At 37.2% G+C, this 26,096-nt stretch overlaps 1 protein-coding gene across 3 annotated transcripts in view; it reads right to left on the bottom strand.

The window, feature by feature from the left end:
• Window positions 1-265: 265 nt before the first annotated feature.
• The window catches only part of NPEPPS (aminopeptidase puromycin sensitive), a 53,219-nt gene continuing 27,388 nt past the window's right edge, over window positions 266-26,096 (bottom strand). For 2 of the 3 annotated variants that reach the window (XM_005861921.2, XM_014536181.1), the window contains 14 exons: window positions 25,131-25,295; window positions 24,248-24,352; window positions 22,974-23,034; window positions 20,424-20,533; window positions 19,124-19,187; window positions 16,360-16,499; window positions 14,081-14,215; window positions 12,584-12,803; window positions 10,129-10,271; window positions 9,626-9,682; window positions 6,252-6,359; window positions 5,609-5,764; window positions 5,295-5,342; window positions 266-1,830 (listed from right to left, as the gene is read on the bottom strand). In XM_005861921.2, coding sequence (XP_005861983.1) covers window positions 1,678-1,830; window positions 5,295-5,342; window positions 5,609-5,764; window positions 6,252-6,359; window positions 9,626-9,682; window positions 10,129-10,271; window positions 12,584-12,803; window positions 14,081-14,215; window positions 16,360-16,499; window positions 19,124-19,187; window positions 20,424-20,533; window positions 22,974-23,034; window positions 24,248-24,352; window positions 25,131-25,295 — 1,665 coding nt within the window. In that variant the 3' untranslated portion in view covers window positions 266-1,677. Of the gene's footprint in view, window positions 1,831-5,294; window positions 5,343-5,608; window positions 5,765-6,251; window positions 6,360-7,328; window positions 7,511-9,625; window positions 9,683-10,128; window positions 10,272-12,583; window positions 12,804-14,080; window positions 14,216-16,359; window positions 16,500-19,123; window positions 19,188-20,423; window positions 20,534-22,973; window positions 23,035-24,247; window positions 24,353-25,130; window positions 25,296-26,096 lie in introns of those variants that run through there. The other variant, XM_014536182.1, reaches the window with a different exon arrangement.

The raw sequence follows: 26,096 nt of genomic DNA, 5'->3' as shown, positions 1-26,096 counted from the left end.
GGCTCCTGTATAAGGAAGCCTTAATAAAGATCTCAACTCATGAATGCTGACTCTAATGAGCTCTAAGAGATTTTTGAGAATTCAGAACTAATTAAGAAGGAATCTTAGGATTTTTCTGTTTAGGTACTATTCATTAGGAATTCAGGAACTAGATTTTCTTAGACTCAAAAAAATCCAATGGTAGTGAAACTTACAATCCTACTGAATGATAGGAAACTTTTTAGTTTCTAATCAAATAGATAAAATAAATAAATCATGACATCCGTTTCACATTGACATTTTTATTAACGCCAACTGTTTTTTAATTATTATTTTTTTAAAACAATAGCACAAAAATGTTTCAAGGAAGCAGTCTCACAATCTGATGACCTTCTGAAATACAGTTAAGCCACACCAAATATGAATTTCTGTTAATAACACAAAAATATTTTTAAAGAAAAAATAAAAGGAAAAGAGGGGGAAAAAGAAAAGAAAAATTGTAGGGACAGAGACAGGAATGAGATGTAGAGTTAAAACGCACTGGATTAGATAGGTGAGGCTTGTCAGTAGGGTGCACTGTTGAAGCAGAGAGTGGCACACCACAGGCGTATAGTCTTTGTTGCTGCTTTTAACCAGTTACCACTAATAAATAGGCCTGCAGCAGTGACCATTGGCTTCTTACATGCCCCCAATGAACCCGGAGAAGCCAGTGCGGATACTGTCAATAAGAGGTCTGATAGTTGGCCTACAAGACAACTAAGACCATTTTTAGCAGAATAACTCCTTCAGAAAGGCCTGGCTGAAAACCTTTTCATTTCTATAGTCTCACCTATATGCCTTTCAGGGTTCTTAAAAGTAATCTTAAAAAAGAAAGAAAAAATAATGTATATCAGTTTCTCTTATTTAATGTGGCTATAAAAGATGTTTCCTTATTATTTCGTTATCTCTAAGAAGGACACCGGGGGTGGGTGCTGGGGGTGGAACTAAGGGGAGGAAAAACCCAGACCAGGATAAGTGTTTTTTTTTTAACCTTCTTTTTCTTCTTCTTTTTTTCTTTTTTTGCCAAGGGGTCACACAGAAGGGAAGGCAAGGAGGAAAACTACAATCCTTGGATTGGATTGAGTTATGCAGGAAAATATGTCTCCTGATCAGTCCCCATGCCAAAAAAACCCCCCCAAAACCCCCAAAAACCCACTTGGAATTATGCACAGACTCTATATTATACCAGCTATCAGTCTTTCATGTTTAACCATTCCGCAATGGACACTACCCTTGGCTTGTAGGCTGCTTGCAGAACCCACTTCACAAATATCCTCTTCGCCCAGAAGCCTCTAGTTTCCTTTTGGTAGGTTATAAAAACAGAACATCTGTCATTAACAGGAGAGTGTTAAATACTTTTAACCACTTGACAAGGCTTCAGGAAGTTTCACAGTTTCATTATGCTCTATTTTATTACTATCATATTTACAGTTTTATTTTTTATTCTTTTTTTTTTTTTTTTGCTGAATTGCTGATTTTCCTTTTTCAATAGAACTTAATTCTGGAGTGTGAGCAGGAACCAGTTAACTACATTCATTGTCCAACCCCCACTGGTTTGAAAGAAGACTCCAAATTCTTGGTATATGAATCAGCTGTTCGGTAGCTCCACCTTATCCCGGCAGCGAAGCAGCAGAACCGTAGTGGCAGCGTGCTCAGGGTTCACACTGTGGGTGGTGAGGCCTTTCGCTGAAGGAGGTACTGGTGGATGCTCTCAGCATCTCGCTTTAGCCACGCAGCATTCAGCAGGATATTTTCACAACACTGCTGGATGGTACGCTCAGCTGAAGGAGCTGGGTGACTCTCGAAGAAAGCCTGGTATAAACAACCCAGAATGTACGATTATTACTAGCAATAGTAAGGGGTCCTGAAAAAACACCTGCTCGTTTGTAAAGAAATCATAACCTTCACTCATGACAATTTATCACTGCCATCCCCAGACTAAAAGAAACAAGCAGCTTCTTGGACCTGCCTACAGGAATTCTCCCTTAAGTATTATATGCTTAAAACCTAATAAAAAGTTAATAGTATATTTTTATTGACATCAGAGAGGAAGGGAGAGGGAGAGAGAATCATTGATTGGCTGCCTCCTGCAGGATCCAGCCCGCAACCAGGCATGTGCCCTAGACAGGAATCAAACCTGGGACCCTTCAGTCCACAGGTGGACACTATCCATTGAGCCAAACCAGCTAGGGCCAACCTTTCTTTTTTTTAAAAAATATATTTTTATTTCAGAGAGGAAAGGAGAGGGAGAGATAGAAACATCAGTGAGAGAGAACCACTGATCAGCTGCCTCCTGCACACCCCTCATTGGGGATCAAGTCCACAACCCCGGCATGTGCCCCGACTGGGAATTGAACTGTGACCTCCTGATTCATAGGTCAATGCTCTGCTCAACCACTGAGCCATGCCAGCCAGGCCTTATAACCTTTCTTTAGATTTAGACTCACTGTCCAGTGGTTACTCTAGGCTTTGGAATCAGGCTTGAAACTTGATTCTAGACTTGATCATGTACTAGTCTATGACTGAGTAAATTAACTGCTCTAAGTCTGTCTTCTCATCTATGAGAAAATATTTACTCCAGAAGATTAAAGAGACAATGCATATAAGCAGTTGTCACAGAGTACTGAAGGACTCAACACATTTTGGCTGCTTCAGATAAAGATTTGTAAGGGATAAAACCAAGAAACTTATATTGCTGCTATACCCTAATAATTTAATGCTCCATTGACTCACATTTTTCACACAATAAAACTATTTTATTATAATTTATTTATAATTTTATTATAATTTATTATAATGCTTATTGAGTCAAGATTGAATTAATTTTCTAATGAAGTCTACCTGGTTTCACCGAAAACAAAACAACTCTTAAATACCAACCAGCAAAAGGATGGGGTCTTCCCTTTGAACTAGAGAGAATGACTAATTCATCAGATTAAGTCTAGACCTTTTAGAAATCAACCTTATTTATATAGATGACAATGGCCCCTCCCCCAAGTCTCCTTATCATGGTTCGATTCTTAGGGCCTGAGTAAGATGCTAGACTTCCTCTTATTACAGCACCACCATTTACACAAGAGAAACCTGGGAATTATCTGCAACTCTCCCTGCCCCCAGATAGGTTCACAACACAGAGAAGCCATTCAGTAAATATTTGTTGAATTAAAGATTAACAGCCCTAACTGGTTTGACTCAGTGGATGGAGCATCGGCCTGCGGACTGAAGGGTCCCAGGTTCGATTCCGATCAAGGGCACATACCCGGGTTGTGGGCTTGGTCCCCAGTGGGGGGGTGTGCAGGAGGCAGCCAATCAATGATTCCCTCTCATCATTGATGTTTCTATCTCTCTCTACCTCTCCCTTCTCTCTGAAACCAATAAAAAATAAATAAGGAAAGGAAAGGAAGGGAGGGAGGGAGAGAGGGAGGGAGGGAAGGAGGGAGGTTAACAAAATCAGGCCCCTGAATCTCTTTCATTACTTCACCTCCTCCAAGCTACTATATCATTCTTGCTTGGAGAGTTAGCTTCCCAACATCTTCTCTTCTCCCTTTCAAACTATTGCAGCCAGGCTGAAATTTTAAAAATACAAACCAGATCAGGTCCTCCTTTTTTCTTTTTCTAAACTGGTTTATATTTATTTTTTAATTGATTTTAGAGAGAGGAAGGGAGAGGGAGAGAAATATAGAAACATCAATGATGAATATATTTTTATTGATTTTAGAGAGGAAATGAGAGAGGGAGAGAGATGGAAACATTAATGATGAGAGAGAAACATTGGTCGGTTGCCTCCTGCACACCCTCTACTGGGGATTGAGCCTGCAACACGGGTATATGCCCTGACCAGGAATAAAACCTGTGACCTCTTGGTTCCTGGGTTGACGCTCACCGCTGAGCCACACCCAGCTGGGCAAGTCACTCCCTTTTTTTTTTAAAGCCATTCAAAGGCTTTCCATTAATTTTTTAAATATGTTTTTATTGACTTTAGAGAGAAAGGGAGAGGGAGAGAGAGATACAAACATCAATGAGAGAGAAACATCAACATTGATTGGCTGCCTCCTGCATGCCCTGTACTGGGTGGGATCAAGACTGAAACCTGGGCATGTACCCCGACCATGAATTGAACCAGCAACCTCTTGGTGCATGGGTTAATGATCAACCACTGAGCCACACCCTGGGTAATTCTCAGGAACATTTTAATATGGCCTACAAGGTCCTCCACGGTCTGGCCTCTACCTACCTTATAGACTTAAATTGGCCACTGCCTTCCCCTCCAAACACATTGTGTGTATTTCTCCTTCAGAGTACTTATCTGAATTGTTCACTTAATACAATGCACAATATAAATGAAGGCAGAGATCAAGTCTTTCACTGTTTTCTCAAGATCTTAAAAGTTTTTAACAATGGCTCACAGAGTGAACCAAACATTATCTTCCAAATCCATACCAGATAACCCCCTTGCCTTCAAATGTTGAAGGTGAAAGTGACACTTTAAAAATACTTCACAATTAAAAGCAATGGAAGGCTTAAAGGTAACATTTTCCTAATCAGTGTAGATTTCTCCCCTAAATGCCAAACTTTATCACTGTACTGATTGTCAACATTTTAAAGGCTAAGAGGAGTTCCTACAGAGTCACCTACATAGGTTATTAGAAAGGGAAAAAGCTGCCTTAGCCAGTTTGGCTCAGTGGATAGAGTGTTGACCTGCAGACTGAAGGGTCCTGGGTTCGATTCTGGTCAAGGGCACATGCCCCAGTTGTGAGCTCAATCCCCAGTAGGGGGTGTGCAGGAGGTAGCCAATCAATGATTCTCTCTCTTCTCATCATTGATGTTTCTATATCTCTCTTCCTTTCTGAAATCAATAAAAAAAATTTTTTTTAAAAAGGGAAAAAGTTAACATGACAGACCTACTCTGTTCCAGCCCCACTGTGATACTTAATCTAAATAATAATCTTATCATCACCCCATTTTACAGATGAGGAGACAGGCTCATAGGGGTTAAAAAACTTGCTTGATGTTGAATAGCTAACACAGAGCAGAGCAGAGTTTTACACCCAGGTCAACTGCCTCCAAGTTCCATATTCTTTCAACCATATTTCAACTCCCTCAAAGTTGATTCCAACCCTAAATTCTTCAGGCATTAAAGAATCACCTAAGCTGTCTTTCTCTAAGCAATAAAAGGAGATACTAACATTCATTACCCCTACATACTATGATTATAGTTTGGTTAGTGTTTTTATTTAATAGATTGAGAAGTGAAAAGTTAACAGTATTTTCCTTACCTTAACCTCTCCAGCCATTTTATCAACTGCAAATCCCTCAACTGATAGCTGAAAAAAACACACACAATGGTTTAAATAGTAAGTGCAACTAAAAGAGGCTTGGAACCAACTAAAAAAACCCCATTCTATTCTCTCCCTACTTCAGTTTATTCTAGAGGGTGCAGGATGGATGATGGAGATGCCCTTTAATAAGACTAATAACTAAGGAAACTCTTAAAGAGCAAAGACCATAATCTATGGGTCTAGTGAATCATGGGTGTCTCTCAATAACATCCATGATAAGCAAGCTACTCAAAATAAATATCTTCACATACCTTTATTAGTCTGGATATTAAGAATCCTCCCTGGTATCGATTATAAAGTTCTTCCCAGTTGTCCTTTATAAATTTCCAAGCAGCCTTCCTTCCATGTTTGCTGCCTCCAGCCACTCCACCAATTACTGATACAGTATCCTGTGGACGTACCTCTTCCTAAAAATAGAAAGAGAACTAAAAGTCTACTGTAACCTAAGCATCTTCTAGTACCAGAAAGAGCAAATGTTGAGGAACCCAAGTAATCGCTTGAAGATAAGCTTGAAGATAATGTTCCCTGTTTTAGCAATAACTGGCACCCGAAGCTTCCAACAAAGAGGAATTTAACCTAAAGATCAGCCAAACTGATAATAAGGCATTGAGACAGGTACAAACGGGTTGCTCAAGAAATACTTGCTAGGGCTTCCACAGGGTAAAAAAGGGAAGAGACAGGCAGCTTTCCAGTTTCTTTCCTCTCCCAACTATTTTGATTCTCACCACCAGAGGGAGATATAGAGGTCAGTAACAAACTCATTCCAGTTTTCCTACACTAAAAGGAAGCCTTACTCTATGGTTAAGGCAAATCAAGAAGACACTGGATCAAAGACACTTGCTACAGATCAGTGGGTAACAATTCCCTCTAAAAGCAGTTTTCATTGTAACTTACCGAAAGTGCAAACGTGAGGACTTTTTGAATCAATTCAGGTGAAAGAGTAGCCCCAAGGACTCTTTCAATTCGGTTTTTCTCTTCCTGCATATCTGCTTGCTTGTGAAGCTATAATGAAAAAATAAAGATAGAGATAGTTAAATCTCCCTTGAAAGTTATGCATATGCTTATATGAGCTTCTTCCCCAATATGGTGCAACTTTTGCTCTAGATTCTCACTGGCTAAGATTGCAGGGCATAAAATTAACAAAAGAATACCTTTTAAGATGTTTGGCACTAAATTTCTCATGCCATTTTCGTAAGTCACTATATATAAGTGCTCACTATATGAATGGCTTCTCCTCAGTTCTGAGCAGTTTACATCAAGATCTAAGGGGTAAACACTTCATGGCCAAACTCTTTACACCATAGATGTCTGACTAATGTTCCATGTTATATGAACAAACTAGTCACTACTAATACCACTGATGATCATCAATTTAATATAGAACAGTAAAAAATACATAAAATGCATTATTGAAAATAACATTTTAAGAATGTTTGATGACATAAACATGTTCTTGATACATTAAATGGAAAAAGGAGAGAGATAAAGCAAAATTATTCTTAATTTTTAAAAGTTTAATGTGAAGGGGAAAAAAAATCCCTGAAAACCAATCAAAATGTTAACATTAATTAATAATGGTTTCTAACCAGTGAGAATCTGCATCATAACATTTTTAGACTGCAAGAAGCAGCACATATTGAATGCAGAATATTAAGAAAATAGAGAAGTACAAAGAAAAAATCAAAATACTACTATACGTACATTACCAAATCAGGAATAAGATCATGTTACACCTGCTATTTTTGTGATCTGATATTTTAAAATTACAGGTAAGTTTTATTTTTTCTTTCTATTTTTCTAGTGTCTACTCTTTCATAGTTAATATACAAAATCTTCTTTCATAATCAGAAACAAAATATTATTATATATTTTTTAAAATTAGGGCTACAAAGGTATATGAAATACTTCTCGTAGACAACTTAATTTATAGACTCTCTTGACCGTTTTTCCCCCTAAAGATTTAACACTGACCAGTGTCTGGAGACCCCATCACAGCTCCCAGTTTCCTCTTCCTTTCCTTTGGACTCTTTTGAGCAGCAGTGTGGTAAAATAGATAGGAAGTCAGGTGATCTGGGTTCTAGTCCCAGTTTGCCTCTAACTAGCTGTGTGATCTTGACTAAGTCCTTAACCTCTCCGGGTCTCAGTTTCCCCATCTGTAAAATGAGCGGGGTGGACAGATGATTTCTAAGGTCCTTTTCAGCTCTAGTACTCAACGTCTGAACTTGGGCTTTTAGAAAGCATTTTTCCCCCCCAAGGAGAAGCTGTTACACTAGTCCACTAGATGGCACCATAACACCCCATTTCAAATATACTTTGAATTAAAGTTATTTTTATCTTGCCTCATTATTCTTAAATTACCAACAAAAAACCTCTCTCATGAACTGTTTTTTTGTTGTTTTTTAAAGAACTTTGACTCTGGACCCTGGCTGAGTAGCTCAGTTGGTTAGAGCATCCCAATAAGCCAAGGTTGCTTGTGGGTTCGATCCCCAGTCAGGCACTAACACAAAACAACCAATGAATGCATAAATATGTGTAACAACAAATCGATGTGTTTTTTTCCTCTCTTCCCCTTTCTCTCTCACATTAAAAAAACACATTAAAAAAAAAACACCAACCTGATTCTGTCTTCAAATGAGAGCTATTTCATAGTAAAACTGAATTATTGAGTTCCCTTGTGTTAAACAGATGCAAATTCTTGTTAAATATACATACCAGTATAAATTCTTAAAATTACGCCATGACATGAAAATGTCAATTTTCAGTCATGAAATTTTTAGAACCCCTATTTTGTCTCATACCCTTTATGGCATCGACAAAACCCATAAATATCTCATTTTATATGCAAAGAAATATATGATTTATAGTGTACAGGCTCACAGATTATTAAGAATGAGAAGGAATCTTAATGTCATTTAGTTGAAAGGTAAACCCAAAATATAATTGTACATTATTAGGAAGGAAAACCTTGCACAAGATGGGTAGTTAAAGGAGTACATTTTGAGATGGAGTTTCTTAAACAAATCAAGTTTATATTTTTCAGAACATTCTAATCATATAAATAGGATTTGCTTAAAACTAAAATACTGGAAATTAGATTTGCAATTCTGATCCATTTGGGATCAGTAAATATTCTTAATATATTACAGGTGAAGTATTAAAGCACATCACACTCCTATCCTGTTCATCCCCCTAAGTGTGGCTCTTTCAATGCATGAGTGTTATAGGTCTGATAGATAATTTGAGTATTTAGCACATTATGCACATTTTACTTGATGGTAATAAGAAGACTCAGCTCCCTCCATCTCTAATGCAACCAATATAGTCAAGTTGTTTCTTAGACAGATAAATGCATGGATAGGGACTAGAGATATCACCTGTCCCACAGTATTAGGACTTTCAAACAGGCCACTGCCATTATAAGGACATGGAAAGTTTTGCCTATATTTTTTCTAAGCCAGAGTTTAATTATATGCTAGCCACCCTAGGGAAACGACAGAGGATATGCAGTCAGGTGAATTAATTTCCTGTCCATTCATAAGAGGCAATGGCATAGTTTAAACCCTTGAGATACCTGATCAATCATCTATTTCTTTTCTAAGCACAGAAACAAACCTTTTGTTTTAAATGGGCAGAACCCCAAGTAAGTTTACATTGAAGGGGAAAATTTTAAGAACCTGACTTGTTAATCAAAATAAATGAACATTTCAGTCTTAAGATTTAAGATACATAAACTGGTGAGTAAAAAGAAGTAAAAAATTGTTTTACTTTTTGTATCATATTGGTAGTATACATGAACAGACATTATATATTTACTAGAGGCCAGGTGCATGACGTTTGTGCACTGGGGGCGGGGCCATGCGTCCAGCCCAGCCGCCTGCACTCTTTGGAAGTCTGGGAGCCCTCGGGTGCAGGAAGCGGGCCGAAGCCGTCAGTCGGACATCCTTAGCACTGCTGTGGAGGTGGGAGAGGCTCCCGCCACCACCGCTGTGCTTACCATCTGTCAGCCCAGCTTCTATGTTGAGTGTCTTCCCCTGGTGGTCAGTGCATGTCATAGCAACCGGTCGTTCTGCCATTTGGTCGATTTGCATATTACCCTTTTATTATATAGGATCCCATAGTTTCTTAATATTTTGTGCCTGCAATTATGCATAACTGTATATATTTCTTTTGCCGGGACTTTTTTTTTGAAAAACCACATAAAGTTCATACTAGCTGTGTCAATCCAAGTTCAAAAGCAGAAAATGGGAGCCCTTTCCAAATTTACTCACCTTTATCATAATGTCTAAGGTAGTGCCATCACCATGCTTCAAAACAGTCAGATAGACCTACAAGAGAATATAGGAACAAAAAAGAAGGCATCTAATTAAATATATCTCTTCCAAATATTCTAAAGTTAAGAAAAGACAGAAAGCAAGTAAAAAAAAATTGTGAATAGCCATGTGTTGATGTTACATACAAATTGTGGCAAGGAGCTAAGAGTCCACATGAACCAGAAAGGCAGATGGCATGTAGTAAGTAACAGCAGAGCACAACAGCTTTCTCAGGGGAATGTGCTTTGATAATCACCGTTCAGCACCACAGTGCAGACCGAGAAATTTGAAACAAATGAGAAGCTGACTACAAATCACTTAAATAGAACATATTAAAACAGGGTCAGACATGATTTGCAGGTCAGTACTTAGGTCCTTTTTAGTTACTATTAAATATGTTCCACACTTCAAAGAATGATGCAGTTACCTAGAAATTAAAGTAATTCATTATGAAAACCTACAGGACTCCTCAGATCGGCGGAGAGAATCTGTTTCCCTTCCACATGGTCCTTAAACCGACGACGAGCTTCTTCTAATGTTGCCTTATGTCCTGCTTTTCCTAGTTTGCCCAGGACCAAGCCCCTCAGGAGTGCATCTAGATGACCTGATTGAGAAGTAAAAGAGACAAAGAATTACTTAAAAAGCCTATTTATACAAATATGCCACCTAGATATCTTATAATTGTGTTATATCATATCTACAGTCTTGAATAACAGAATCAATAACCTTAGTAGTTGAAAGAGCACTTGGTTTAAGTTGATCAAATCATATGAGTGAAATGAAGTGCTAAACAGACCAGACAAGCAAATAAATTGCTAACGTTGTCTATATTCACAAATGCCAGCTATCTAAATTTACTAAATGTTTACTCCGTCTAGGTAGTTACACAGCTAAGGATTATGTGTGAAAGAACAGGCTTAGATCATGCAATTTTAACCCAAGATTCAGGGAAAGGCCACATACAGTACTAATACACTGCATATAAGAAATTAAAAATTTAGATTTTAAAAATAAAATTTGACAGATTTATTACTCCAAAGATATGTAAATGGCCAAAAAGCACATAAAAGATGCTCAACATCATTGATCATTAGGTAAATGCAAATCAAAACCACAATGAAGTACCACTTCACACCCAATAGGATGGCTAGAATAAAAAAGACAGATAATAACAAATGTTGACAAGGACATGGGGAAATTAGAATCCTCATACATTGCTGGTGGGAATGTAAAATAGTGTGGCCACTCTGAAAAACAGTCTTGCAATTACTCAAAAGGTTAAACATAGAGTTACCATATGACCCAGCAATTCCACTCTTAAGTATATACCCAAGAGAAATGAAAGCATATGTCCACACAAAAACTTGTATACAAATGTTCATAGCAGCAGTCATAATAGTAAAAAAGTGGAAATAATCCAAACACCTATCAACTGATGAATAGACAAACTAAATGTGGTACTGTATATCCATATAATGAAATATTATTTCAAGTATAAAAAGGGATGAAGTGATATATGAAGCATGGATGAACCTTGAAAACATGCTAAGTGAAAGAAGCTAGACACAAAAGGCCACAAATGGCATGACTTCATTTATGTAAAATGTACAGATTAGGCAAATCCATGAGATAGAAAGCACATTAGTGGTTGCCTGAGACTGGGGTTGCCAGAGAATGGAAAATGACGGGCAATTGTTATGGAGTTTCTTATGAGGTTAAAGAAATTGCTCTGGAATTAGATGATAGTAATGGTTGTGCAACCTTGTGAACATACTAAAAACCACTGAACTGTATACTTTGAAGGGTGCATTTTATGGGATATTGGTTATATTTTTTAAAGAATTAATACAAATCTGATGGATTTGCAACAGTACAGTGGCCAGATAAAGTTGTGGTATATTCACACAATGAAATACTCCTAAGCAATAAAAAGGAATGAACAACCTGGATCATAGTGAGTGACAAGAACATCATACTGAGTGACAGAAGCCAGATATAAGAACAGAATATATATGTAATGATTTCATTTACATAAAGTTCTAGAAGAGACAATATTAGTATAGCATTGAAGAAGTCAGAATAGTGTTTGCCTCCCAGAACAAGACTGGTCAGGAGGAAATACCACCTTTAGTTATTAGCAGATGGTAGAAAATAATTATATTTAAAGCCCTGAAGTCACCATTGTCAACATTCTCTCACAGAGGAGAGAACACACATAGAAGGCCAAATAACTTCTTTAATTCAGAAAACTGACACTGCCCTGGCCAGTTTGGCTCCATGGTTAGAGTGTCGGCCTGTGGACTGAAGGGTCTCGGGTTTGATTACAGTCAAGGGCATGTACCTTGGTTGCAGGCTTAATCCCTGCCACGGTCAAGGCGTGTATGGGAGGCAACCAATTGATGTGTCTCTCTCACGTCAATGTTTCTCTCTGTTTCTCCCCTTCCCTTCTACTCTCTTAAAAAAAACAACAACAACAAAAAACAATGGAAAAAATATCCTCAGGTAAAGATGAACACACACACACAAAAGAAAACTGGCACCTGTGTCTTTACAAGTTGTATATAAGGTACCTGGTATTTATGATAATAATAAATAAAATAATCCAAAATTCCCTATAGCTTTTCTTGACTATAAATAGGCTTTTGGAATTCTTTATAAAAGACTTTCATTTCCACCATTTGCTTATGCACAAATCATATTTAGCAATGAGTACACATAATATAACCACCATTGTTTTTATGTTAGTGACCCATGTAACTTCACAACTAGGCTTAAAAGACCCAAGTCTTAATTTCTGGCTAGCTGAATACATAATAACATCTAGCAGATACCAAGATGAGGCTACTGCCATTGTTAACCACATATAAAAAGAAACAATTTCCGATCAATTATTTCTCCATTCAGTACATCCATTACCTTCTCCAGGTTTGGGGTCCCAGCCCAGTCTCTCCCCTATAGGTGAAAAGACATCTTTCACAAACTCCTGGATTTCCTCATAGAAGTCTGTGTGGGACAAGAGAGTTGAGAGAATCCCCAGGTTACAGCTCAGGTCGCTCCATACAGTATAATTGGGCTCATTCACAAAAGCCTCCATGACTTTTAGAACCTCTACAGTGCTAATGATTCCAGCTCGAGCCTGGGATAGGAAAAAACATAAATTAATCTAGTCTTCAAACAAAAACAAAACAAAAAACACAAGCATGCATTTTTGGTATTAACTACTGCTAGTTAGTTAGTCATCTCTTTGCTTTAAAGGAAATGAGACTACATAAGCTCAGAACACTAGACTTTCATAAAATAAAAATCCTATATGACAACATTCCTTATTTATTTTTTTGCTATTTAAAAAAGAGCCACTTTAAAATATGCTAAAATTCTACCAGTTTGGAGAGAATGAAAACATAAATAAAGACAGAAAACAGTTAATTTCCTATTTCTATTCTATTTTAGGGGTCTTGGCTTTGTTTTTCTTTTGAAAATTTTCATACGTTTAGAAAAGTTACAAAAATAGTTGGGGCTTTGGTTTTTGACAGAGGCTCTTTCAAAACTAACTGGACCTGCAAACTGTGTCAACTTTAGCTTGTCCTTTACTCATTTCTAAAAGAACACATAGTGGAAGGCACTGCAAATTCAGAGTCCTTTCAGAATTAGCTAAGAGAGTTAGGAAAAAGAACTTCTGTTACAACAGCCAACTGCACAAACACACCACTCTCCTGGGACAGGTCTCTCTCAGCAATGAGATCAGCAGATGTGAGGTTTTGTGCATCAATGCTAATCTGTGTTTATACAAAGGAGGAATCCAAAACCAGTTACTGCAGAGGGGAGGGAAAACTTCAAGTCCAACTTAAAGGAACACTAGGATGAATCTGACAATTTTATTACAGTCAAAGACATCTAGAAATTATCTAACCTATGTTGGAGACATAAAAATAGCACTACTAATGCTGCTTTAAATCTTTTCTGGAACAAAGCCAAATATAAATATAATTCTAAAGCTAATGGGCTATTATAGAGTTGTTAAAAAATTCTAGACTTTCCCAGCAAAGTACAACCACTACTTTAGAAAAATAGAAATCATTCTGAATCAACTAAGTATTTTTTTTAAATCATATTAGTAGGGAAATTTCTTCAAGACTCTTACCTATTTCTATTGAAAAGAATTTCTACATTACAAAGTCTAGTTTAAGTACAGTTGTAAAAAGCTGACTTAGGAATAGTGAAATGGGATTTGTTTCTGGTAAATTATATAGATTCAATTTTGTCATGTTAATAATTAGCCATTTGCTCTAATCCCAAAGGCATTCAACCTTCAAGAAGAACTATATTCTTCTAATTATGTTTCAGTTAGACACTCCAGGAAAAACAAAATCCTTTAATCAACAAAATCCATCACTTTATGTGAGAAAGGCTCACCAAGGAGAAGAGGTCATTCTGTAATCCAAGTCGATCCACAGGGGGCAGAGAAAGGTCACGAATGCCTGGTAATAAACTTTCCAGCATGGCCGAGCTGTACTGGGTCCGATAAAACCCAACTGTTCCCAGGTTTAACTGAAAAGATATCCAGTAGATATTATTAAATAGTTGCATTTATTTTTTAAGTCAATCTTTTGTAGGTGTGAAAGAGTTCTGGTTTTAGTATATCTGGATGAAAATAACAAGGATCATATATGCCAACAGATAGGGATTAAAATGAAACAACACATAAAGATAGAAATCAGTTGTCAGAGATGAATACAAAGGCAAAAGAAAACAAACTTGACATGGTAGAGGCCAAAGTGAGGGAAAGTAGGAAGAACATGGTGGGAAGAAATGATATGGATAAGTTTCTATTTCTAAACTTAGTAAATAGTTTTAAGATTATCTCTATATATAAAAGCCTAAGCGACCAGCCGACCAGTAGCTATGATATGCACTGACAACCAGGGGGCAGACGCTCAGTGCAGGAGTTGCCGAGCTGCGTTGGTGGGCAGCTGCGGTTCTTGGGTGATGCACCTGGAACCAGGGAGAAGGGAGCCCGATTCTGAGGTGCATCACCTGAGAAACAGCTTTGGCCCGATCCTTGCTGGCCAGGCCGAGGGACTCCACCGGTGCACAAATTCATGCACTAGGCCTCTAGTAGAAAATATTTACTATATGTAAAAATACTTGGAAAGTGGAATCTCTAAGGAAGACTAATAAGCCTTTGCAAACATTGATCTATTGAGCCCAGAGCCTCAAGAGAATAACAAATGTCAGGTCCTAGATTTTAAATAATTACATGGACTTAAAAACAGTTCATATGATTTGTGAAGTGAGGTTATCACTGACTGTCATTCTCTGTAGGCTATTTGCCAACAATCAAAAATATATGTGATAGTATTTACACACAAAATATTTTAATGATAAAATAATAGTATAAGATACAAATATTTTACTATTTATATAGCAATAGTAAAAAAATCACCTAACAATTCTAATACAACTATTATTTTGATTACCTTATCTTTTACTGTAGAAATAACACTTTTATTTACCTAATTACAATCAGTGTGCATAACTTTTTTCTCATTTATAAGAAAATGTTCATATAGCTATTTAATCTTCCAGATTATAATTTCAAATGGAAATATAGTATTCTACTGAGTATAAAAATTAAAACAGAGGGAGAAATGACACTTTTCAGAAAGCACAAAAGTCCAGCCAATGTGTGTGTGTGTGTGTGTGTATCCCACGTTCAAAGGCTGTTAAATTGCATTGTGTACCCATATCTTCAAAAAAAAATCACTTCTACTGTTGTGGTAAACAACCTGTTTCCCTATTTATAATGGTCTGGCCCTCCAGCAACTTCAGTGTGAAATTATAGCTAATTTGTCTACAAACATCAGATGGTCATAATAATCTGACCACTCAGTGTATATTTCCTATTAGGAAGCTACAATTGGGAGAAAATTTTGTAGTAGATATTTACATTATGAAAAGTATAGAACAATGAAAAACAGTATTTACCAACTGTTATTTTTTATTAAATATATTTCTTTATTGATTTCAGAGAGGAAGGAAGAGGGAGAGAGAGATAGAAACATCAATGATAAGAGAATCATTGATTGTCTGCCTCCTGCACGCCCTACTGGGGATCGAGCCCGCAACCCAGGCATGTGCCCTTGGCCAGAATTGAACCTGGGACCCTTCAGTCCACAGGCTGACGCTCTATCCACTGAGCCAAACTGGCTAGGGCACCAACTGTTATTTTTATGAAATGGTTTTAAAACACCAGCTAAAGGAATTTCACGTTTCGGTGACACAAACTGATTATTATACATCTGATCTCACTTGATTATAGTTGTACACATACGATGACAACACATCATTGGCATTAACATGTCATTACAATGATAGGACAGTTTGAAGTTTCGAGACTACAAAGTTTTGGTTAGTGTGACTTTATACATAGTCTACTATTTTTCCCCCTCTTTAATGCTATCCCTTTGTATCTGCTTATCTACCACTCTCTGACATAAAGGCAAATATCTAGACAATATTATTTGAAAACTGGCCCTACATTTCACATAGGAAAGTTTAGAAATTTTTTTCTTTGCAAGTCCTAGTCTAATATGAAGCAGTAGAATTTAGAACCAGCCATAAAATGCATAAAAGAAGTGAGATAGAAATCAATTTAGATAAGATTAAAATGGCCATGCCATTTCTGGACTCACCTTTACCCATTGGTCTGGTTTAACATTCTTCAAAACCACATTCATCTCTGGCTTGTCCATTAGAATTTTCAGTTTGGCATGGTTGGGATCTTCGCTAGTAGAAATTGTGATAGGAACCATCCACTGGGGACAGTCTTCTCCTTAAGCAAGAGAAGAACAAATAGAAAACTTGAAAAATAATTTCTCACTGTAAAAAAAGAAGGTAAGGTGGAGAGAGAGGACTAGTATTCTATGCACAGGCTTGAGCCTAACTATTAAGCCAATAGCTCATTTTTAATGGTACAAAAACTCTTTCAGGTGACCTGATTAATACTGGTGCAAAGGAAAAGAGAATTTATTAACAAAATCACAAAAGTCTACAAAACCCCAAACGTAACAGTTTACTTACTTGCAGGATCACAAATACAGTAATTTTAAGCATATTTTAATGATATTTTTCTTTTTTTAGAGAGAGAAGAAGAGAAAGAGAGAGAGAGAGAGAAACACTGATGAGTGAGAACATCAATTAGCTGCCTACTGCACTCCCCTCACCCAGGATCGAGCCTGCAACTCAGGCATGTGCCCTAACCAGGAATTGAAGTGGTAACCCCTTGGTGCATGGTCGATGCTCAACCACTGAACCACACTGGCTGGGCACAAATAGAGTGATTTTTTTAAATACGTTTTTTTTATTGATTTTTACAGAGAGAAGAAGGGAGGGGGATAGAGAGAGAGAGAAACATCAATGAGAGGGGAACATTATCGATTGGCTGCCTCCTGCACACACCCACTGGGGCTCAAGCTCTGACTGGGAATCGAACCAGTGACCTCTTGGTTCCTGGGTCATCGCTTAAGCACTGAGCAACACTGGCCAGGCCAAATACAGTGATTTTAATTTAATTGTTGTTTTCCCTTTACAGAGCAATAAAGACATCAATGATTTTTACTGTCTTAAAGAAATTTCAAGTATGTGAAAGCCCTCATATAGCATTTAAAAACAAATACTAAGGTACAGTCTTTAACAGTACCTTATATACTACTGAAACACTAGAGGGTTGGTTTTTATTTTTCTGATAGACAGGACACACCCTGGGAACTATTGGATTCCAACATGGACAAGTCATATCTAAAAGCCAAAGCTTTTGTAAGATATATACATACTCTTAGGGATCAGACAGCAAAATTAACTTTGCATTAAGATGCCAAACAAAAGAGAGTCACTGTCCAATAGTACATCAAAGGAAACATTTTAATAAGTTATATACCTTTATGCTATCAGGCTAAGCCACAAATTAAAATTTCCTCTCCACACTGGGATATTTCAGGTTTTAACACTGCCTATATTGGTCATGAGTATTAGATAAACCTGCAAAACCTGTCAGTCCTACAGTGCAGATTGCAGGTGTGAGGCAGAAAATGGCAACTGTGACACTTAAGGATTTATTTGGATGATACACGTGTCCTCTGACTTTCAAATATATTTATTAAAAGAGTAATTTTAAATGCTAAAGAAGGTTGAGGGTAGAAGGCTGTATCTTTTAACCTTAGTAGAGTGCATCATATTGTGGTGGATTGAAGATGAAAAGGCGTTGGTGATTCTGATATACACCTCCCCCTATTGAGACCTGCTATTCTAAAGGAAGTCTGAAAGGTATAGACAACTTTATTTTTTTATTTTTCAAATAATCTTTAATTTCTTGGATAAAAGAATCTAATGATATGTAGAGATATTTTAAAGAAAGCAGAGATGAGTGGTAAGGGTATAAATTCATGGAATCCAATTATTTTGTTTGAATTCCTACTCTTTTAAAAATTATTTTTAAATATATTTTTTATTGATTTCAGAGAAGAAGGGAGAAGGGCAGATAGAAACATCAATGATAAGAGAGAATCATTGATCAGCTGCCTCCTGCACACCCCCTTCTGGGGATCGAGCCTGCAAACCAGGCATGTGCCCTGAATGGGAATCAACCCATAACCTCCTGGTTCATAGATCGATGCTCAACCACCGAGTCATGCCAGGTGGGCTGAATTCCTACTCTTTAACTCATTAGAGAATTAACTCAAAATGACCTTGGGCAATTTTACTAATCTACCTATGCTTCAGCTCCCTCATTTGTAAAATGGAAATAATTTACTTACCTAACAGGATTGCTGAGAGTATAAAATAAGAGCTAGCACTATAATATATCTAAATAGTCACTGGGCTTTATTTATTTACTTACTTACTTATGCCCAGGAATTTAAAAAAATAATTAGCCACCCACACAAACGTGTATCAAGTCTTCTTTTAGGTATTAAGGCTAGAGGCATCACTTCTTGGGTGTTCCTATGCTTCTTCATACACAGAGACATGGAATATAAAAAAATCTAAGAATATGACATTATATATACTTTGTAAATCTCCTTTCTTTTCTTAATTTTTAAAAATTGATTTGGGAGAGAGTGAGAAAGTGGTGGGGGAAGACAGAGAGAGAGAGACGTTGATAAGTTGTTCCACTTATTTATACATTCATTGGTTGATTTTTGTACGTGACCTGGTCAGGGATCAAACCCACAACCTTAGCATATCAGGACGATGCTCCAACCAACTGACCTACCCAGCCACAGCAAGAATCTCCTTTCTTGATTTTCTGGATTTCATTTTTATTCTATTACCACTTCCTTGTTTTTATTTAATTCTATTAATTTTTTTTAAATGGATAATTATTTCCTATTAGTTGGAACACTACTGATATGGTATCCAAAGTCATTGATCAACTGCCACTTATAGCCATTTGCTTACCAACATATGGTCCACTGGCACAGAATTTCCTTTGGGACAACTTCAGTAATCGGTCATTTTCTACCTAAAGAAACAAAACAAAGGCTATAGTAGTATAACTTTTTTTTCTTTTTTGGAGGGGGCAACATTTCTGTGACAAAGTAGAAGGTAAAACCAGTATTATCAAATGTCATATAAGTATACAAAAAATGCAATGATGATGAAGATGATGATGCTATAGAATAGTGAAAGGTTACTATTTCTTATTTAGGCTTCAAAATAACAATAGTCTAAATAAAAGAGCAGGTTCTATGTAATATGGTCCCTCAGAAGAGATATGTACCCAGATAAGAACTTTAAAGGATTAAAGTTCTCAAAAGGATACATAACAATAAGTAATACTACAAAAAGTTATTTTAGATTAGCATGTGAACTCAATGTTCAGAATTCAAACTTTTAGAATGACTGATAAGCATAAAAGAAAGCACACACCTTGTTTTCAAAGGATAAGCTTTGCAATGAAACAAAAAAGTATGGAGGAAACTAAAAAGCCAGAAGCAACAAAGTCAAGTACATGATTTTTAGAGAGAGGAAGGGGGAGAGGGAGAAATCCAAAATGTTTTTGTTACAGAGCCCTCCTATTTCCCACCAAATATGATTGATGCATTCACTAAATTGCCTTTTCAAATGTTTACAGCCAATCTGAGAGGTCCTCCAATGTGTGTACTTTTTATTATAAAACTAGAGGCCCGGTGCATGACATCGTGCATTGGGGGGTGGTGGTGGTGGTGGTGGTGTGTGTCCCCCTCAGTCCGGCCTGCACCCTCTCACAGTCCGGGACCCCTCAGAGGATGTCCGACTGCCGGCTTAGGCCCGCTCCCCTGTGGAAGTACCGCTCAGCCAGAAGCCGGGCTCGCTGCTCCTTAGCACTGCCTTGGAGGTAGGAGAGGCTCCCACCAACCGTGAGTCCGGCTTCTGGCTGAGTGGCACTCCCCATGTGGGAGTGCACTGACCACCAGGGGACAGCTCCTGCATTGAGCTTCTGCCCCCTGGTGGTCAGTGCACATCATAGTGATCAGCCGTTCGGTCGATTTGCATATTAGCGTTTTATTATATAGGATACAATCATGTTTAAGGTTAAGATGTGGCTTTGGAAGGTTAACTTACACTGTAATGTATCATGTAAATTTGAGTGCATTTTGAGGGCTGGTTTAAATGTCACCTAGAATTCTTAAAGTACATAAAAATAAATTTGAAACCACTGATTGAATTTCACTTAATACAATATTAGATAAATTGAAGGACTTTTTATTAAGTTTACCTGTTCTGCTTCCACATAAATGAGGGGGAATCCCATTTGTTTGGTCCAGGTATTCATCACCGCTGCTATAGGTTTACCACTAGCACCTTCTAAACATTCCCAAAGGTCCTCTAGGAGATAACACAAGCAATGAAAATGTAAATGTTTACATTTTTATTTTCCTAAAAAAAAGCGCAGTTTTATATACCTCTTGACAATGCATTGCTGACCCACTCTTTGATTCTTTCATGTTCAGGAAACAAACAGTGGGCCAAATTAACATCCTCCTTGCCTTCTCATTAATTTAACTCTATTACAAAAACTGGTCTTATATTCTAAGATGTTCCTAACTTTTCCAATTTATTAAAAATTACAAATTATAATAAACCAGAGACAAACAGGTGAGTTCGAACAGGATAAATAGAAACAAACAAATGGAAACACATTTAAGATCACAACTAAATAACCATTCACTAACATAAAATCATTATATCCACTCAATTAACAGAGTTAAAAAATACTCAGTAAAGCTGATGAGGTGGTGATAGAGTGAGCAAAACAGTAATGCCATGTGACACATACTATAGTGAGGGCATGAACAGAGAAAAAGCACTTCAAGGAAAATCCAAAGAAAATAAAGGCTTCACAAGAGTTGACTTTTGGCCTGCATCCTGAAAAGGAGTTGTTCATTAGATAGATATGAACCACTAGCTCATTCCAATTGGGCAGAATAAATGGTCAATGCAAAGATGAAAGTATAAGAAAAGACAGAAAATAACAAAAAATAGCAATATGTTCAATTAGCTGAAAATAGAGGGCACATATGTGGGAATAATGGGCAATGAGGCTATAAATGTAGGTAGGGCCGAACTGCTGAAGACTCTGTATGGTTTACAAAAAAGTACTGACTATCATGAAGGGAATGTGGCATACCCATTATTTTATTTTTAAAATCTTTATTGTTGAAAGTATTACATATGTCCCTTTTCCCATGGACCCCTCCACATTCCCAGTATTTTTAATCAGCAGGATGATGCAATCAGATATTCACTTCAGAAAGATAATCCTAGCTAGCCTCAGAGAGAGAGATGAAACTGAAGAGAGTGGGGCAAGGCAAGTAGTGAGTTAACAGGCAACTGCAAAATGCAATAGATAGATCACGAAGGAAGGCATGAATTAAGGAAAGTGCAGTGAGATAGAAAGAGGGCACTGGAACTGCTGCGAGAGGGTAAATAGCCTGGATGGTAACTGCAATGTATTTGAACTGCCTATTATCTTTCATAAACCACAAAACAAACTGAAAAAAGGTACATGGTGGGCCTTGCTATTCATATGTGGCCTATGAACTAGTAGCACTGGCTTCACCTGGGAGCCTGTTAGAAATGCAGACTCTCAGACCTTGCTCCAGACTTACTGAATTATAAACATTCTAATAGATCCCAGGTGATTATAGGTCCGTTATATTTTAAGAAGCATAAGGTACTTTCCTCATATATTATATACGGGCATACCTTGGAGATACTGCAGGTTCTGTTCCAGACCACCACAATAAAGCAAATATTTCAACAAAGTGAATCACATAAATTTTTTGGTTTCCCAGTGCATATAAGTTATGTTTATATTATACTATAATCTATTCAGTGAGAAATAGTATTATGTCTTAAAAAGTACATATCTTAGTTAAAAAATACTAACCATCGTCTGAGCCTGTTTGAAAAATGGCACTGACAGACTTGCTCAATGCAGGGTTGCCATAAACCTTCAATTTGTAAAAAACACAATATCTGCGAAGTACAATAAAAACAAGGTATGCCTGTATATGCATGCCAAAGACTCATAAAACTTGCAAGAGTACATTTTTCTGTAGCCCTTCTTTAAGGAACAGAATGCCTCTATTTTACAAAATCTAATGGAAATTTATGGGGCTGGGAGTGGGGTGTGAAGGTTACATCATGTCCTGAACAGAGGAGAGATTGTATTTTTAAATCGCAGGTCACAAACCTAAGGAACACCCTTATAGCCAGGACTCTGAACTTTTGTCATTCTATTAGACACTAATGACATTACATAAATCTTGTTTTTTAAAAAGTTTTCCTGTTCACTAAAGAACTCAAAACTATGACTCTGACTCTTTTTCATATCCAATCAATTCTTAAGCCTTTATCCATCCTTTTGACTCTGATAGCAAATAAACTATAGACCACCATACGCAAAAATTTCTCAAGATTTTACTTCATTGAAACTCTAATTCCATATATTAGCTTTTAAAAATGGTTAATCTGCAGCTATTTTAATAGTCAATGATTAATTTAGGGCAATAAAACCAACAAATAGCCAGAAAAGAACAAGCTCTGGTAAGGTAAACAGCACTCTTCAGACTCTTTTAGGTGGCAAAACACTGAGCTATGGAAAGCTGACTATTGAAGAATGACCAAAAGGATAATGGGCCCTGACTTAACAAATGGCATAAAATAAGTCAACTTCATTTCCTATCCATCACAAAGAAAGTTAAGCAGCTAGAAAAAAGTAAATGTCCCACTTCCATTTCTCTCTCAAGCTATTAAAGATTACCTGTGGCAGCATTCTTTTGTTGGAACTTGGTTAAATACATGTTCATTCCTTTCTTAAAGTCCTGAGAAAATACAATTTTTAAAATCCAAGAGTCAGACCTCAGAATTTATAGTATATTTACATATTAATACTCAAAAGCTACTTTACTAAAATTATTGAGGGCCAGATTTACTGAAATACATATATGTCTACTGCCTTTTATTTATTTTAAAAAATATTTTTTAATTAATTTTACAGAGGAAGGGAGAGGGAGAGATGAAACATCAATGATGAGAGAGAATCATTGATCAACTGCCACCTGCACACCCCCTACAAGGGATCGACCCTGAAACCCAGGCATGTGCCGCGACTGGGAATCAAACCATGACCGCTTGGTTCATAGGTCAACGCTCAACCACTGAACCACACCGGCCAGGCTACTGCCTTTTATTTAAGAATGCATACTCTGGCCCTGACTGGTTGGCTCAGTTGGTTCAAGTCCTGTATACTAAAAGATCACAGGTTTGATTCCCAGTCAGGGCACATACCCAGGTTGTGTGTTCAATCCCTAGTTGGGGTGGATAAAGGAGGCAACTGATCGATGTTCTACTGTCACATTGATGTTTTTCTCTCTCTTAAAAAAAGAAAAATCAATAATAAAAAAAAAGAATGCATACTCTGTCTTCTACTTTTAAGTTTTATACCAGCCTTCCACCCTCCCAAACATATTTGTATATCATTCACCTAAGACAGTGGTCGGTAAACTGCGGCCCCTTGAGTGTGGCTCTTCCACAAAATACCACGTGCGGGCGCGCATGTACAGTGCGATTGAAACTTCGTGGACACACTCAAGAGGCCAAAGAGCCGCATGTGGCTTGCAAGCTGCAGTTTGCCGACCACTGACCTAAGAGATCACAAGAGTCAGTATTAAAAAAATACTAGTAAAGACAATCCAGTAGTGTAATATTCTAGATCAGGGGTGGGCAAACTTTTTGACTCGAGGGCCACAATGGGTTCTTAAACTGGACCGGAGGGCTGGAACAAAAGCATGGATGGAGTGTTTGTGTGAACTAATATAAATTCAAAGTAAACATCATTACATAAAAGGGTATGGTCTTTTTTTTTTTTTTTAGTTTTATTCATTTCAAACGGGCCGGATCTGGCCCTCGGGCCGTAGTTTGCCCACGGCTGTTCTAGATGCAAAAAAAAAAATTTTACTTAGGAACTTAATCTAATTAAGATCTGACATTTTTTCACCATAAAAGAATAGAAAACTTTTAAAATTGCTTTTTTACCGTATCCCCAATGTAGTCGTGCAGCATTCGGATGACAGATGCGCCTTTGCTATATGATATAGCATCAAATATCTCATCAACTTCAGAAGGATGGCCCACACTGACCTGGCAGACAATGTAATTCAAGGTTATGACAGGAAGGTTATAATACTGAATTACATAAAAAGCTTTCTAGGAAAACACTTCTAACTAATATGATACTTTTCTGCCTTTGGCTCCCTCATAATGTATAATGATGATCCTTAAAAAAAATATTTAACATGATCCCCGTCAACTCTTAGGGTCCAGTCTTGGCTCTGCTTTGCTTGGGAGGTAAGTCACTATGAATCTGTTTATTGGTGGTGGTGGTGAGTGGGAGTGGAGAAGAGAGAGATGAAAAACACTTTCTTTCTTTATGGTTTACAATTATATAGGACCTTGGTTAAATATGTCAAAGTAGACTATAAGTCTAGTTCTTTGAAGGCAAAATTTATACATATAAACTAGCTGAAATAACAATAAGCTAAGTCAAGAGAATTAAAAAATATATATAAACAGATAATGACAACAAAAGAATATGTTCAGAATTTTCTTTGAAACAAACAATGGAATGATAATGTTCCCCTATGCATATTATTCAATAGGTATGGTTCTCCCATACTAGTCAATAAAAATGTATTTAATGAATGCTTAAGGGTACATAGTACTTGACTCTACAAAGATCAATTTTTATAGTGTCTATCTTAAGAAGAAACGTAATTAGACCAGTCTTGCTAGATTTTCAAGACTGGAAATATAAACTATAAAAAAAAGTGAATCACCCATGCAATTTTCAGAGTTTTAAATATCTCTGTAACAAATTACTTCATTAAAAATGAGAGCAATGGTTGAAATTATGGCTCACTTCAATAGGATGGCTGTTATCTAAGGCATCAAGCTCCTGGGCACGGGTATAATCAGCAGAAACAAACTGAGTCCAGATATCATACTCTGGGAAGCAGTGGTCTACACACAGATATTCAATCCAGGATGCAAAGCCTTCATTTAACCAAAGATGTGTCCACCATTCCTAAAAACAAAAGAGAAATATGTAAAGAAAACAAAATACTTGTCATTCCATTCATTTGAAAAACTCTCATGTCCCCTCCACTATGCTCTAAAACTTGCCAACTTAATGAACTAAAATTCAAAAAAATTAAATAACTCACATCTCTTGTTTTTGTTTTTAATCCCCATCTGAGGATATGTTTCTACCAATTTGAGAGAGTCAGAGAGAGAGAGAGAGAGAGAGAGAGAGAGAGAGAGAGAGAAACATCGACTGGTTGTCTCCTGTACTTGCCCTGACCAGGGTTTGAATCCACAACCTTTTAGTGTATGGGACGATGCTCCAACCCACTGAGCCCACTGAGACATACAGGCCAGGGCAATAATTCATATATCTGAACTAAAGAGATGCCTAAAAGAGATTCCAAGAAAGGCCAATGGATGATGTTAGCATTATGCCTAAGAGACATTTCAAAACATTAATAAGTAACATTTTACTACCAAAGGTATAAACAGAGGAAGGAGGGGGGAATAAGTGGGAAAGCCCTTATATAAAAAGGGGAAGAGAGTGGATAAATGTAGGCTTTCCCCCCTATATTATTTCCTATATTGTCATGTAAAATTTAGCTTAATAAAGATTTCTCTTAAAACACACACACACCACACACACACACACACACACACACACACACGTCCTTGCTCACTGGTTAGAGTATCAGCACATGCACCTAAGGGTTGCCGGTTCAATTCCTAGTCAAGGGCATGTACCTGGGTTACAGGTTTCATCTCTGGCCCTGGTTTGGGAGTGTGCAGGAGGCAACCAATC

The sequence above is a fragment of the Myotis brandtii genome, unplaced genomic scaffold (genome assembly GCF_000412655.1).
Source record: "Myotis brandtii unplaced genomic scaffold, ASM41265v1 scaffold157, whole genome shotgun sequence".
Classification (NCBI taxonomy): domain Eukaryota; kingdom Metazoa; phylum Chordata; class Mammalia; order Chiroptera; family Vespertilionidae; genus Myotis; species Myotis brandtii.
The sequence above is the reverse complement of the archived record's forward strand: the minus strand, read 5'-3'. Positions and strand labels throughout refer to the sequence as shown.